The sequence below is a fragment of the Taurulus bubalis genome, assembly GCF_910589615.1.
Source record: "Taurulus bubalis genome assembly, chromosome: 1".
NCBI classification, from domain to species: domain Eukaryota; kingdom Metazoa; phylum Chordata; class Actinopteri; order Perciformes; family Cottidae; genus Taurulus; species Taurulus bubalis.
Window position 1 is genome coordinate 45,488,018 of NC_136589.1, and position 17,047 is coordinate 45,505,064.

The 17,047-nt window shown below is 42.3% G+C and overlaps 1 protein-coding gene across 1 annotated transcript; it reads left to right on the forward strand.

Moving 5' to 3' along the window:
* Positions 1–6,023: 6,023 nt before the first annotated feature.
* ccr6b (chemokine (C-C motif) receptor 6b) lies at positions 6,024–7,100 on the forward strand (the record flags this gene model as incomplete). Its single annotated transcript, XM_079214234.1, has 1 exon — positions 6,024–7,100. The coding sequence occupies one exon, from the start codon at positions 6,024–6,026 to the stop codon at positions 7,098–7,100; it is 1,077 nt and encodes a 358-aa protein (XP_079070360.1).
* Positions 7,101–17,047: the final 9,947 nt, after the last annotated feature.

Sequence of the window (17,047 nt, forward strand, 5' to 3'; positions counted from 1 at the left end):
AATAATGTATTTGAAATGACAGTCAGTAGTTGACTACATACAGATGTTGATACAACTGTTAAGATATATATATATATATATATATATATATATATATATATATATATATATATATATATATCTTATATGGGACTAAATCATAGCACAAGTTAGACTGTATTGGGATGTTCTGTACCTTTGATGAGGACTTTCTCTCACTGGACCTCGTAGAACATTCATTGAATACCCCATGCAGAGTCGGGGGTCGAACCGCCGACCCTCTGATTGAAGCACGACCCTGCTCTCTGCATCCACTTTTCACAACTTCGCACAGAATAAAGACCTCACATGCACAACTAAATAATGACTAATGAAATGATTGAATGCAGGTGAGCAGCCTCTCCGGATCTCTGCGCGTGACCCGGTGGTTCCGGGTGTGAAGGGCCCGCGGGGTAAACAGTCGCTCTGTGACGACACGCGGAGCGTTTCTCATAACAGGGACTGAACCATTCTTTAATGGAGAACGTGCTCTTTGTCCTTCAGGGGTGTGTTGCCTTTAAACTAGCACATGCAACAGGTACAGTCCATTAACACTGTTTTCATATGTACATATCAATATGCAGGTTCAGCAGAAACAATATGAAAAGGAGGGAAACTTGAACTTGTTCTCTTACACGTGTCTGTTGAAGCTGTCCAGTTCATCCGGGAAGAACACCTCTCCTCCTCCTCCTCCTCCTCCTCCTCCTTCTCCTTCTTTGCTCTTGGATTTCTTCCGTTTCAGCCTGAACGACAGCAGCCGCCTTCTCTTCTTCTCTTTCGGGGCGGCGGGTGGCGCGTCCCCGTCCAGCGTGGGGTCGAGTCCCGGACTGAGGGGACCGGGGCTCGCCGGTAGAGTCCCCGGCCGGTCCCGGGGGCTGGTCGCGGCGTCATCCGACCGCTTGGGCTCCTTGCTGTCTTTCCCGGGGGACTTTATTTTAAACAGGCGCTTCACGTTCAGCGTGCTGGACTTGCTCATGGCGCCCGGAGACGGGCCGCTCCTTCGGGTGCTGCGAGCAGGAGAGTGCGCGCACGAGGAGAGCGCTCCTGCTTTTGGCTGAGGGGAGGAGGGCTCACCGGAGCAACCTGCAGAGCGAGTTCCCGCGAGCGCTTTTGACTTGACAAAAACAAAAGGACACTTCCGACTTCTCCCTTCAGAATAAACTGTATATAAAGTGAATGTTTAAATGATCAAAATAAGGGCTGTAAAGTTAGTCTTCATACTTGTGTGTGTGTGTGTGTGTGTGTGTGTGTGTGTGTGTGTGTGTGTGTGTGTCCATACACAAATATATATATATATATATATATATATATATATATATATATATATATATATATTTATTTATTTTAAATATATCCAGCAAAACTATATATAAGATAAAATAAGAAATTGCAGGATTACAGCAGCATTGCTCACAGTAAATACAAGATAAAAAAGTAGTATAAATAAACAGTAAAATGGTAAGCAGTAATACAAACAAAATAAAAGAGAATATTAAGAATATTAAATATACAGACTGAATACAAAATAAAATAAAAGTATATAAAAGTATTTAAACGTATTGCACGTATTTGATATTGCACCAGCTGAATGAATTAAAGTGTTGTATGTAAATATATATCCTAAAGGATATATGGATGGTGGCTAGAAGAGAGTAACAACTTCCTCATGCAGAATAAACAGAAATGCAAGTTAAGTTTAAAGAAAATGGAAATGGGAATAATGTTAAAATGCTGGAGCAGGAACTACCACAGAGGGGGTTTCCAGTATTATGTCTGTCTGTCGGTGGACAGATTTTGTCACCGCGATAGTGTCACAACCGTCACAACGCGTTACAGGTGTGTAGTTGAGATAAAAATGAAGGCGACGTATGAAGATGTGTATTTTCCGAGCAAGAATGGTTACACCGTTTTTGGGTTGTTTTTGTTGCCACCTCGAGAGGCCACAAAGGGGTCACTACTACCACTGCTGGACATTAGTAGTATCTGCTGTACAAGTACCCTCCTGACCCCTTCAAGGACACTCGGAGCGACGGTTCAGGCAACAAAACCACTGAGTTAAAACATCATGGTTTGGCTTAAAATAGGTACAGTTAGGTTCAGGCAACAAACAAAACCAGGACCATAAAACCACAACTTGGTGTTGAACACCGGCCTCCTAATTGAAAGTCCTGTGTTTGTTGGACCCATTCAAAAAACAAAAGGCTTTTATTTTGAAAGCAACTATTTTACCAGCAGCTTCTTGCATGATACAGCAGGCTCTTGGATTTCTCAACACCTTTCCAATGTAGTCCCACCTTGATGCAAGCCCTTTGTCCTTTCATTACGCTCTCTATCACTATTTTATATAAGTCTGTATGTTTGGTTCTAACTTTAAGGGACAAAGATTTCAGTTGTGTTTCATGATAATTAGGGTGTTATCTCAATTTGAACGTAATGTTCTATAAGCTGTTAAATGGCTACAACTTTAAGAGAACAGAAGGTAATTGGTTCCATAAATAAAAGCCCAGTTAAGATTTGACAATAATAAAACATCTATCAGTCTGTCCACATCCACATGTTTAAAAGTTAGTGACGACGTAGTTTATCCAACATGTGTGTCAGCCTCAAAGTTCACCTCTTATCTACAATCCACGGACGTGACGTCAGAGCCATCTGCTGGTCATGTTGAGGAAAAGCAGCCGCAGTCCGCGTTATGACAGTGTAGTGCACATTCACTTCCTTTCTCACCAGCATCCTGACACAACCAGTAACTGGCAATGATAGAATAAATAAAGCTTACAGATTTTGAACAAGCAGAAAACCCCAAAAGTCAAAGTCAAAAACAGTATGAAAAAAAAAAAAAAAAAAAAAAAAAAAAAAAAATATATATATATATATATATATATATATATATATATATATATATATATATATATATATATATGTGCCCTCAAACCTCCGTTGGTTTTAATTCTTTATCTGAAACGGTTTTGTTTTCAGCTTCTTATGTTTCTTTTATACATAGATAGATAGATAGATAGATAGATAGATAGATAGATAGATAGATAGACAGATAGATAGATAGATAGACAGATAGATAGATACTTTATTAATCCCCAAGGGGAAATTTGTAGTCGTAGTAGTGCCTTACAATTTGAAGATGCAAATAAACACACAAGATAAATGATAAAATATATAAAGAAGCAACAGGGATGAAAAACATATACAAATAAAATAAGAATAAAGTAAAATATAAGCAAATTGCAGAGGGTCCAGCGACGATTTCACCTGCGGTCGGAGGTGGGCCAAGACCAGCCTCTCCAGCACCTTCATCACATGGGAGGTGAGGGCTACCGGTCGGTAGTAGTTGAGGACGGATGGAGATGACTTCTTCGGGACAGGGACCAGGCACGACGTCTTCCTCAGCACCGGGACCTCGTCCTGCCCCAGGCTCAGGTTGTAGAGGTGCTGCAGGACTCCAGACAGCTGGGTGGCGCAGGTATGTATATATATATATATATATATCATATATATATACCATATATCTTATGGTATATATATATATATATATATATATATATATATATATATATATATATATATATATATATATATATATATATATATATACACACACATATATGTATATACCATAAGATGGTACCACAAAAACCACAAAACCATCTTATGGTATATATATATATATATATATATGCATGACAGAGAGCGAGAGGGACATTCATTCTAAGCTCATTTAGAATGAAAAGACATGTTCTGTATCCGTAAACAGAGATCTGTAACTTCAATGTGACAAAAAGCCGGATGGCACAGTTGCTCACACAAACAAATACTTTCCTCTTAAAGATCAACGTTGAGGGGGTGGCTGCCGGCTGAGCTTCTGTAAATCAGCAATCTTGCAGTAAATCAAAGCAACAGAAACTAAATGTGCATCAGGTGTGTGTGTGTGTGTGTGTGTGTGTGTGTGTGTGTAGGGGGGGGGGGGGGGGGGGATGTCCCAGCAGGTGCCACATCAAAAGTAGGAAGAGCAGTGATGCTCACACACACAGATCTTTTGTGAATCAGCCCGCTGAAGCTCCTCTCACGCAGCTGGACGCCCAGGAGGAGCAGACCGGACCTCAAGGTAGGGAGAGCTGTGCGTGAGCGCGTGTACGCGCTAAACACTACAAAAATGTGTTTATTTATTGTGGATTTTTTTTTAATCTCCAGTTTGGTGACTGCAAAAATGTTAATATTTTAATGTGTTTGTATATTATTCATTTCGCAGCATCTAATAGTGCAACTGTTATTTAATGATTGGGCCTTATAGTGCACGCCACTGGATTTCAAAAAGCTGCACTGATCCACGTTAAAGAGACTTCGATCCGTTGTAAGCATAAAGGATTGTATTGAGTTTTATCTGATACACTTTTAAATGCACAAGTGTTTCACATGCGGAACTATTTGTCAGTCAGTTCTGTAAATATGGAGCATGAATTTCTCAAATCCAATGTCCAAACAAAGGTTCACATTTCTGTCGATCTTCAAACAGATATGAGCAGAACCCAAAACCTTAACCGCATATTTCATCTCGTTCTTTGTGAGAAGTGAAAGAGCTGAGGCGAGAGATATCAGCCCGCTGTCTTATCTCTCCAATGCATCGGGTTGTTTATTAATATTTTTTTGAAGAAGTAAGTAAAAAGCACCTCGTTCTCTCCGCGTGCTTCTGTTCGCAAAAAAGGAGAAATCATGTTCACGCGCACTTTCTCAGCAGCGCCATCAGATAACGGAGATGCCTTCTGCTCTCGGTGCAAGAGGAACTCTTTGATCGAGCGCGTGACACGTCGCGACCTCTCGCCGAGGCCGAGATAAAGATCTGATCTCGGATCAGATGCAATAGCTGCAGCCCGTGCGCACCGCTTGGTGTGTATGTGGGTCACTGAGCGGAACTAGAACACCTCGCGTGTCCCGTCAACAGACATGCAGGCTGCGGCGTGACGTCAGTGTCATCGCAGTGCACGCGGTGCTCTAAAGTTTAAATTATATAGAACAATGATGCCATGGGTTATTTAGTGGTACCACTTTTTAAATAATTCACAAGTATTACTGATCTGTTTGAGAATGACCGCATCAGTTATTAACCGTTAATAACGCCACTGGTTACAATTAAGTACTTCAGTAAAAGTAGAAATATAAACAATGCTCCATTACAAGGGAAAGTCCGGTATTCAAAAATGCTGCTGGCAAGTAACTGAGTACATTTGCTCAGACGTACTGTGCTTATTAAGTCCACATTTGTGGTATGTTTTTACGTACTTTTCACCCCACTAATTACCTGATATATAAATATACTCTACTAATAAATCATGATGTCAAAACATAGATTTAGCTCCCCAGTATTTGAAGTATGAACCAGTTTTACCAGTTGCAATAGTAAAGTGGTGTGCACATTTCTGCATGGTGATAATATAATACTTCTGAAAAAGGAGACATTCTGCATAATTATACTGCTATTTTTTAAGTAAAATAGCTGAGTACCTTTCCTCACTGTATTAATTGTACAGAGGTATTATCATAATGTAATAATAGTACCAAAAGGGAAATTACTAATAATAAAGAAAAACTCCATTCAAGGGTATATTATTGCAAATCTGAGCCAAACAACATTTTCTTTTCTGCTTTTAACAAAATGATATTAAATATCTAGCCACTTTTAACTGTTTTACTAATAAGGTTAATAGTAAGCGCTGCATCATAGTTTATGTGTTTTGTATTTGTAAATTAACTTCTAGCTATAGCACTCAAATAAATGTGGCAGAATAAAAGTACAATATTTGAAAAGCTATAAAGTATAAAGTACTATGAAATGAAAGTAGCTCAAAACTGTATCTGCTTAGGTAAATGTACTCAGTGGACGTTCACCCCATGACAAAGTCCTTATCAAAACGTGACAACACGTTTGGTTGTACCCCCCTAATTATTGTCCGTTTGGGTGTAACTGCTCATCTTTTCTCATCCAGATGCAAAACATGACGTCGGCGACTCCAGACTATGATTACAGTGCACCTGATGTAGAGCCCTGCAACCTGGACCCCGACCCCCTGGAAGCCATCGCCCAAACATACATCCACTCCATCATCTGTGCCTTCGGCCTGCTGGGCAACGCCCTCGTGATCGCCACCTACATCTTCTACAAGAGGGCCAAGACCATGACGGACGTCTACCTCTTCAACGTGGCGGTGGCAGACCTGATCTTCGTGGTCGCCCTGCCCTTCATCATCTACAACGAGCAGCACAGCTGGTTCATGGGCCCCGTGGCTTGCAAGATGCTGCGGTCCGCCTACAGCATCAACCTCTACAGCGGCATGCTGCTGCTGGCGTGCATCAGCAGCGACCGCTACGTCGCCATCGTGCGGGCCAGAAGCTCCTTCGGGGCGCGCTCCCGCGCTCTGCTCTACAGCCGCCTCATCTGCTCAGCGGTTTGGATGTTCGCAGTGGCTTTGACTCTGCCCACACTCCTCTACACCGAGCGTTTCGAAGAGACCAGTCTGGGGGGTCAGACCGCCGGCGTAATGTGTCAGCTGTCCTTCACAAATACAGAAACAGCCAAGCTGATGAAGGTGGTGGTTCCCAGCCTTCAAATGGCCATCGGCTTCCTGCTGCCTCTGCTGGTGATGGTGTTCTGCTACGCCAGCATCGTGTGCACCTTGCTGAGGGCCCAGAGCAGCCAGAGGCACAAGGCCGTCCGCGTGATCATGGCAGTGGTCGTGGTCTTCATCGCGTGCCACCTCCCCTACAACGTCACTCTGCTGACCCACACCGTGTCTCTCTTCAGGGAGAGGAGTTGTGAGGCGGAGAAGGTCAAGCTCCAAGTGCTGGCCGTCTCCAGGAGCATAGCCTACCTCCACTGCTGCCTCAATCCCATCCTCTACGCCTTCATAGGGGTGAAGTTCAGGAGCCACTTCCGGCAGATAATGTTGGACTTGTGGTGCTTCAGCAAGAGGTACATCTACACCGCCCGCACGTCACACGCAACGTCAGATTTTTGCATCTCGGGCCGCATGTCTTCAGACGGCTCCAACAACATCACATCGTTCAGCGCATGACACCGCAGCCACGATCACGAGCAGCGCCAGTGATTGAGCAGCCTCTCGTCTTTCCCAACTAGCAGCTGCTTTGCTTTAGCCAACCTGTGCAGGTCAAAATGTCTGCTGTGAGAAACATCTGTACAATGTTGATCCATGGTTTTATTATTAGGGCATTAACATGAGAATAATATCTGCCGATTGTTGAGGTTGAAAAGAGACATCCTATGCCAATATCTAAGCACTTAGATGGACAAACATGAAAACATTTCATTATGATTTAATATTATCTCTCACACATGAAATTACATGTCAACTACAATTGTTGATATTTTTTTGGTTCGATAATTTAAGTGATTTCAACATGCTATGTATGAATGTTTTTTAGACTCAAGAATATGTGAATCCAAAAAGTGCATTTCTCTGTTGATGACATCATTCTCTTTACATCTGGTAGCTAGCAAGTTTTGATCCACTTGCATTTCATTTCAATTAAGGAATCTCTGATTGATCTTTACTTTTACAGAAAATCTCACAATTATAAATTCACCCCTTGATTTTGAACAAATCATCACATACATGGCCCGAGATATATTTGTGATTGATGTATTTTGAAGATATTGTGAGGCTTTTCTTTGTTTCTATATTCCCCTTCTTCACTGCTGTATATTTTTCTAGCCGGGCAATAAGTTACATACTATGTAATTAATATGAAAAAGATGAACTAAGACACAATTTGTATTTACAAAACACCCTCTATGGCAGAAACCCGACCACATAGCTGTTTGTTACGACACAGCAACATAAACTATGGGACACACTGGACTGGTTGACTTGGATGTTCAGTGCCTGAAACTAACTAACAAGGGCTGCTTTTGGTTCCACCTTTAAAAATATAACTGGAGGCACTGATGTATGATAACATCATCTTGTTTTCTTGTCTTCCTGTGTTTGATGTTGACCATGAGAACCTAAGAGTTCTTTACAAATTCTAGAACCATAGGCATCCTATTTTGTGAATAAGTTTTCCATATGTTTATATCTGATTGTTTGCTTCTGTCACATTTCCTGATAAAATCCTGTTGCTGAAAAAGTGCATTTTCTTTGACAGTCAATCAGCATTTTAATATTACAATCCCTTGCCTGTGCAGGATCTGTAGGCATTGGGACAAGATTTGGGTATCAGGAGCGCTCTGGTTTCTGTTCGTGGTCAGAGCAGTATTGACCAATCACGTTGGAGCAGACGTTACATGCAGGTCTGTGTGGAGAGAAGAGGTGGAAGGCTTTAGCAGAAATGCAATCAAAGAACCTTACGCTATCGTGTGGCGATCATTTAGCTCTTCATCATCTTAACTGGCTCGTAGCCTCTACACTCTTTTAACTTTTAATCATCACATAAATAGTGCTGTAAAATAGATTTTGTGCCATTAAATAGCATGGACAACACAGTTAACTGAAAGCTGACCTTTTTTCAAAGCAACTTTTCTGCAAACTGTCAGTGAATGTCTTCTTTGTGGGGCAAGACAGAAAATGTGTCTTCCTGTCGCCATGAAGGTCACTTCCTGTGGTTAGTTGAGAATATGCATCAAAAGGGGCAAATGCCACAAGTTTCCAGAGTCAAGGGGGAAAAGATTCTCACATTTGTGAGCAGAAGCTGTCAAAGTGGAACAACAGATGATTTCTAGCCCTCTGAGGCACACACAGCTAGATATGTAAAGACGTTACTCTATTAATGCTTTGAAGTATGAATTAAGCTCCTTTATGGAAGGAGACACCGAGACCACAGGCCCAAAGTAAACTAAATATATATTAATTTACTTAAATTGTAATTTAGTGTCTCCATATTGTACGTCTGCTATACACAGCACCTATTATATGTCCGGAGAAGGATTCTGAGAGAGACTTTGAACTATAGAAATAAAATCAACATTAAAATCAACATATTATAGGCATTGCTAACACCGAGAGAGGCGAGTAGATAGTAGTATCTTATTTGTTGTCTGTAAATTGCTGCTACTTCGACACCAAATTTCCCCATGGGGATTAATAAAGTATTCATTCATAAGTAAACCTGATGATGAGGAAAAGGAAGCAGCATCCTTGCTCTCCGTCCACTGGATGTCCTCAGTCAGCTTTGTTGAGTTGTTGCTTCTTACTTCATGGATGAAATACTATCCTTCACCTGCTCTGTGTTCCAGATGTTTTGCTGTATTTCCTCAGCAGTCGCTTGTTGGCTCTTCCTCTGTTTAGTTCACATCTCAACGCTTCACCTTCCTGTTTTCCTAGCAGCGCATGACACCTCATACCACACTCTCCTAGCTAGTGACATAAAGACCTTCCTCATAGCTGATGATGATATTTGGGCTGTGGCTGCTCTATAGCCCCTTGTGCATTGTGAATATGTGTGGCATGATTGCTAACGTTGAGCCAGCTGGTCACAGAGGTCGACCGTATGGAATTCCAGAAATGGCATTACGCAATGTAAATCCCTCAATCAAATTGATATTTCACTCGAGACCCGCTTAAGACGCATTTGAATACCAGATGTGAACTGCAGTTAAACTCAGCTGGATCCAGGCGGAGTGTGGACACATCTGGACACAAGATAGTGCATCTGAATGGACCCCAGTGGGATAGCAAGGGATCGGCCTCAATTTCCTAGTACGTTGCCACCTCACTGGCCACCAGGTGTCCTCAGAGAGTTGACCGTCCGTGAGCCTTTTGTGATTGTTTGCAGTCATAACAAATGAGGACGGACGCACACAATCAAAAGCCATCCACACATGATCTGAGTGCCTCTCTCACGGGACACTGCGAAACCCCAACATACAGATGTCGTAACGTTGCGCAACTTTTCATGCTGTATGTATTGAAGTGCCAGAGTATGTGGTAAGCCAGTGTAGGACAGAGGGAAGTGACATCACCAGTGGTTCCACTTAGCTGTCCCAGGACGTCATGCAAGCTGTGAGCGTGACGTGACGAGCAACGTTGAGCTGTAATCATGTACATTTACTCAAGAACTGTACTTCAGTACACCTCTGAGGTATTTTCATTTTATGCTAACTTATTCTACTAAACTACATTTGGAAGCCACTGCATTTATTTGACAACATGAGTTACTTGTTATTAAAACAAAATCTAGAATCAACTAATATAATATTGTGTATTGTTATAGACTATACTCGGCAGGCAGTGGCGGGCCGTCAGCAGAATCACAAAGTTATAGCTATATATATATATATATATATATATATATATATATATATATTTTTTTTTTTTTTAATAATGAAAAGTTATTGTCACGATCCCCGTTAAATTTCTTTCAGTGAACGTAGTACGCATAGTAGTGTTGGATCTCTGTTATGTGTTTGTGAGACTGAAATGACCGTGTTGTTAGGTTAGCTGCGCGCTAACCGGAAGTAGCGGTGCAGTAGCTAAATGGGTACAGGGTGGTTATGAGACTGAACGGGGTGTAATCAAATATTGTCACTATCCCGTTACTTTCTTTCAGTGAACTTATACTAATTATTAGTAATGTATTTTACAGAGGATTTGCAGCTGCCAGGGTCCAGAGGACAACATGCAGCTTGGCTTTAGCAGCCTCCAGTCCGTCTCTGCCAGATCACCACTGCAGGCCACAAAGCCAGCCACAGCTCACCATCTCACCATATAATAATACATTTGGTTTTAGACATTTACATACATGTTTCTACCATTTTTTTTTTATTCATATATTTCACTGCTTCACCTAAGATCTTTGGTAAACTAATTTCAAGCACCAAAACAGTTCGACCTCCTAAGTAAAGTTATGTTTTCACAAGATATATGAATCGTTTCCAAAATCTAGATTACATTTTTCAGCTTTAGAGTAATATTTCTCTTTACATTTTTGCCTTATGACAATGGTGCCTTATTATATAGAGAGCTGAGATTGTTCTGCAATTTTAGATGTAAAACACATGGGTATCTATCATATGCAAGTGACTTTAAAAAGTGAATTTAAGAAATTATGTAAAATTAAGAAAATGACCCCCGACTCCAGAGGGTTATTAATTAAGCAGAGATCATCCAATCACATTTCACCTCTGTTTCTCTCTATGGTAGAGAAGCCGGTTAAATACATGGTGAGAGCCAGCTAGATGGGTTCTCACACTCCGGTACACTAGGTGGCCCGCCACTGTCGGCAGGATATTAGCCCGGCCTTTACCAGCTGCAACATACTAACACATTAGCACGTACATATCATAATCCAGGGATATGATTTATATTATTCAGGGCCATTCTGCTTTAAGGTTAATACAATATTCAGACCATTAATATAGCGTCAACCAGCTGTTTGGTAGAGATGTAAAGGAGTACTGTCTACCTGAGCAGAGAAAGAGGTCAGTCAGTGGGTGTTCTGGCTTCTCTAGAGCTTCTCTGTGCTTTGTTTACCTCTTAGTGCATGTGAGCGTGCCCCATTGACTTGAATTGGGTGCGAGATGTCTCTATATCAGCAGGTCATTACTTTTACGTTGGGTCCTTTAAGTATGTTATCACACTAAATGCTTTTTTTACGAAATATGATTTTGAATGCAGGATTTTCCCTTTCTAACAGAGTATTTATTATACTGTGGTAAGTAAAAGCTCTGAGTACTTCTTCCACCGCACCGCTGCGTGACCACCTTTGGGCGTCGTCTCCAGTTTCCTCCAATGTGATACTATTCAAAGGCCCCGAGTGAGTGCTTCACCCTCACGGGGGATTTAACTAAGGACAGAGCTCTGCTCGGAGTGTGCAGAGTGTTGGCTGGACATCTTACTCACTCTCAGTTATGCCTTCATACTCTACTTCATCACAGTTAGCGTGATGACCTCACGTGATGACCAGCATAGCTCTGTATGCCTAAAGTAAACAGATTGTTGTCTGCCATAACAGCTAAATAACATGCAGTAGGCCCTCCTGTCATGGCCGACAGGGCCGACATGTCGAGAGCAGTGACATGTTATTTATTCCTATATTCATTTGTTTGTCAAGTTACTGTTACTGTACTGTTATTTTGCTGAATTGTGGCTGATTTATTTATTTCTGGATTTGTTTCTTTAAGTAATTTTTTCAGTTATGACTGACTGTCAAACTAGAAAACAAAAGAGATTTCCGTCTCGTTCTTTTCTCTGCATGCATTTGTTCGTGTTTAACCTCAGCCAAGCAACGATGATATAATCATATCACATTCATACAGGGCTGTAGTATACAACTGTTAAGGGGACCGCCTGCCCCAAAATAAAAATCAAACAAACAGTTCATCTCACCTGTAGTGCTATTTGTCAATCCAGATGTTTTTGCTGAGTGTGGGTGACCGTATCAGCACGCGCATCAGCTAGCATGCATCAGCTAGCGTGCATCAGCTAGCGTGCATCAGCTAGCGTGCATCAGCTAGCATGCATCAGCTAGCGTGCATCAGCTAGCATGCATCAGCTAGCGTGCATCAGCTAGCATTGATTTCTGGAAAGAGCGCCAATATATTGGAGAGAAAGCAGGCATCTGTACGGTCAATATGTACAACACTCAGCAACTTTTGTCTTTTTCTTTTTTGGGGTGAACTTTTTCCTTTAAAATAATATTTGGTAGTGATGTGTCCTTTCGTGTCGAGGCTTCGATGCGCGTGTCGAGTAATCCAGGTAGATTCAATGGATTTCCCCCTTCCTCTCTGTACCTAGCTTCATCTGTGCCTGTGAAAGGGTATTTTATAAAGCAGGCGAAATAGTCTCAAAAAGCCCAGCACTGTGGAAAAGTTCTTATTTTTACTTTAAAAAAATTGGACACATCAACATGGACTAGCAGAGCCGAGGCTCGAAACACCGATCCTCTGACTGAAAGTCAGATACTCTAACCACTGACCCCAGTCACATTGGTTTTGAGTTTTGATTTTGACCCCACCATTATATCATAAAGACAGACACACGCTGCCTGTTTTACGTGTATTGTCCACTTGGTGGCGCAGTAGAGCAAATTAAGCTCCATGAAGCTTCGGCCCATCAATTGGATGGAAATCTCCAATGCTTCAGGAAGCTTCATCTCGCCATCACTAATATTTGGGTCAGTTCTTGGTATCGGCCGGTTAGGCAAGTTCAGGTATCTGAAGGAAATAGTGTAAATAAGAGTGTCACCTTTGACATGACATTCATCCTTATATCAAACATCAAAACATTGATTTGTGCACCTTTACAGTTCTCCGTGACAGAAATACCTTTAGAAGTGGGTGCTCTGCACTGCACAAGGTCACTTTGGTGCTAACCTTGGGGCTACGCGACAATATGCTCACATACACCAGCAGCGTCTCTGATATGAAGCAGTCCCCTCTGGTGCAGCATTATGGCACCGGGTGATATATGAGCATCCATTTCTCTTCAGAGAAACCTTGTGAAAGACCATTTTACTGTGATGATTTAGAGACCATTTGGCCTCGGGCTCATTCCTGATAAGCTTCTTTAGTCTCCCGCGTTAGGGACATGCTTTAACAAGGCTGCACTCTGTGTGCCATCTTTGGCGCCGCAGGGTGAAGAGGGCTTCTCCAAAAGAGTATATATATTTTTTTTTTTAAACCACACTTGAATGTGTTCATCTAAACATCTGGTATTTGATAATGAAGTCACTTCAGTAATTAGCTTGTTATTCACTCTCCCCCGGGGGTTGTTATTACAGCAGCCTGGTGTATTGTCCTGGTAGGCCCTTCATGCTCACTAACTCCGCCCAGACAGGGAACAGACTGTGGGTTTGTTCATCTCATTGTGAGCACCTTTGTTTGTGGATCACAAGGCCCTTGTCTAACTGTGTGATTTGTCCAGACTTACCACCTTAGTTCTGATGAGGGAAAACAGAGAAGCATGTTTTTAACATAAACATACTTATGCCAAGCTATGACTCACTTGCTGCTCGGCCAACACACACACTGCCAAGTTGTGCAGAGGCCTGTTTGGAAATGCTGCATGTATGGTCGACATTTGAGAGTTCAGCACGGAGAAATATACTGTAGTGTGAGTGAGTGCTCGAGGTTATCTCCCCCTGTGGACTGTTGAAGGGAAAGTCAATGGAACGGGAACTACGTTAGTGTGGTCTGAGGGGTTATGCTGCACCTAACAACCACCTAGTGGTGGAAATGGAAAGGAGGCTAAAAGCCCAATAACCTGGAACAGAGTCAAACTGCCCTAGTTTGTATTTCCACAGCATCTTCTTCCCAGCAGGAGGGAACCACAATGTCAACTGGCTCTATGCGCGGTCAGGGAGAGTCGTACAGTATTGTATTGTTATTTTTTACGCTTCCGCTGTAACCACTGTGTCAAATAAACAGACAACAGCCTGGCCATGGATAAGGAAGTGCATGGTAACAAATACCAGTCAAGTCCAGTAAGTCAGCAAAGAAATTGATCTGTCCAACGATAGTCTGACTTATATTGTCATTATACCAAGGGGATTGACTAGATCTTTCTTCACATTTAATTAAAAAATATTTCGTTTGAAACCTTGTTGACACGCAACTGGCCAACTGAGGTGACAATTGAACCACCCAAAAACCTGAGATTTAGAAATATTTCAAAGGCAAAAATCATCATTAAATAGGGTTAAAGGATTCCAAAGGCTTCTGCTACAATGACTCCACCTAGATGCTGATGACGGTGGAGTTGGGTGAGGGGAGACACTTCTCTAATGAAGGCGAGACAGCAATTAGAGGAATGAGGAGACGATGGAAGGACGATGACTCGGACTCCAGCTGCAGAGCTCGACAAAAAGAACAGCCAACACACAAGTGTAGTTTACAGTGACTCATCCCAGTGAGGAAACTTTGTTTTGGGGCCTGCTTTCAATCCTCCACTGTTGACAGTGCTTGGCTCACAGCTGGAGAGATGTCATATTAGGTCAATTCTATTCAATACAAATCTTTGTGTACATGTTTTGATTTTGCTGGGTAGCCAAATGATCCAATTCTATTTTTTTTTGGGAGAAAAAACCTCTGGGAGAAAAAATCCCAGCCAAGTGAATTTATCTTTTCATTTTGGATGATATGGATGTTTTGCAGACAGACAGTTATTTTGTTGGCGCTGCAGCCGGTGTGTGTGTGTGCAGGCCTGGACTGGGACAAAAATTTGGCCCTGGACTTTTTGGTCCAGACTGACCCACCACAATCCGCACGCAGATACTGTGCCAACTCGGTCCGTTGATGTACTGTACATATAATCACACAAGCCCTTAATAACACTACTATACTGAAATGGGGTCATTGTCTCCTTGTCTCTTATTTGATGTAATTTAATCTGAAAATGTCCATAAATATGTGTTAAAAAAAAATAAAAGCAAGGACAATAAACCATAAACACTGACAGAAAAAAATAGGTAAAGCATATTTGAACAAATTGGACAGTGGGCTTGAAGAAAGTGTATTGATACTTAAAACACTTTAACTCTGGTGACCTGATTTGTAATTATAAAAATTGTGAAAAAGCAGATCTGCATGCTCAAACCACAGCACCATAAAATAGTGGTTAATTAATCAGGATAGTATATCATTTTCCAACACTATAGAACTAGATTTACACCACACGCTATCTATTATGTCAAGTAAAGTTCATAGACAACGTTTCTGAACATTTAGTGAATGAGTGTTTATCCACAACATGTTAGCTAGCACACTCACCTGCTGACCCGGGCACTTTTTCATGACACGTGGGGGGCGGCACGACCACTTAAAAAAAAAAAAAAAAAAAAAAAATCATCTGGGCCGTGAAGCGGTTTTCCAATATTTTCCCTTAGTTTTTCTGCACCGCCTTTTCGTTTTTTCTCCATTTTTGCTTTCTCTTCTCGCTCACAGATTGCTAATGATGTGTCATTAGCTCATCATTAAAGGTGATTGGACGAGGGGGTCTGGAAAATGCGTGGGCGGGACTACTGGGCCTATCATAGGGCCACTGGGCCTCTTATGCGTCTTTACATACAAAAAAAAAAAAAAGGTCAGCCACTGCCGGCCCATTACTGAACGGCCCACCGGGAGTTTACTCCCTATGGCCAATCCACCACTGTGTGTGTGTGTGTGTGAGAGAAACAACATTTCCTTCAGTGTGTCAGGTTGCCCTCCCCCGCTAACTAGCCCATTTCAGGTCGAGAGGGCTGCTGATTAGGGGTCCTGGCAGCGAGGGGATTATCACGCTGGGTCAGACTGTACCCTGCTGGTGTCCACTGAGGAATGCAGGCGAATCAGGCAGTCAGCCATCAGTCAGCCAGTCACGCACCGAGTCGTCCATCTGCCCGTCAGACATCCGCCTGCGAGGCCTTCCGCCGGTCCTCACATGAGATTAGCTCGGCTTTTTTCTATCAGCATCAGCTCCTCTGGAGGAACTGGATGTCCCTCTCTACTCACAGCCCAGCTCTCTAGCACACACACACACACACACACACACACACACACACACACACACACACACACACACACACACACACACAAACACACACACAAACACACACACCATGATCTTATCTGTGCTCGATGACAGAGAAGATTACCTTCCTGACCTGTTTTGTCTATATTCCAGCAAATCGTCCCATTCTGTTTCAGCAATTACAGCTAATAGACCTGGGAAAGGAGTTTGGTATTTTCATACGGGGGAGGGGGCACTCTGTTAGGGGGCGAGTTCCAGCCGCAAATCGAATTAGTGTAACTTAAACGTTTGGGAGTTGAAAACAACAAAAGCTGAGAAGGACATCAGGGACCGAAGAGGAAAGCAGAAACACAGGCGTGGAGGTGCTGAGCTGCACACACACACACACACACACACACACACACACACACACACACACACACACACACACACACACACACACACACACACACACACACACACACAGTTGGATATTACACATCAACTGCTATACTGTTAATGACTACACCATAAGGCAGAAGATGTAGCTGAATGCACATATCTACCGGGGCGGGGGCTGT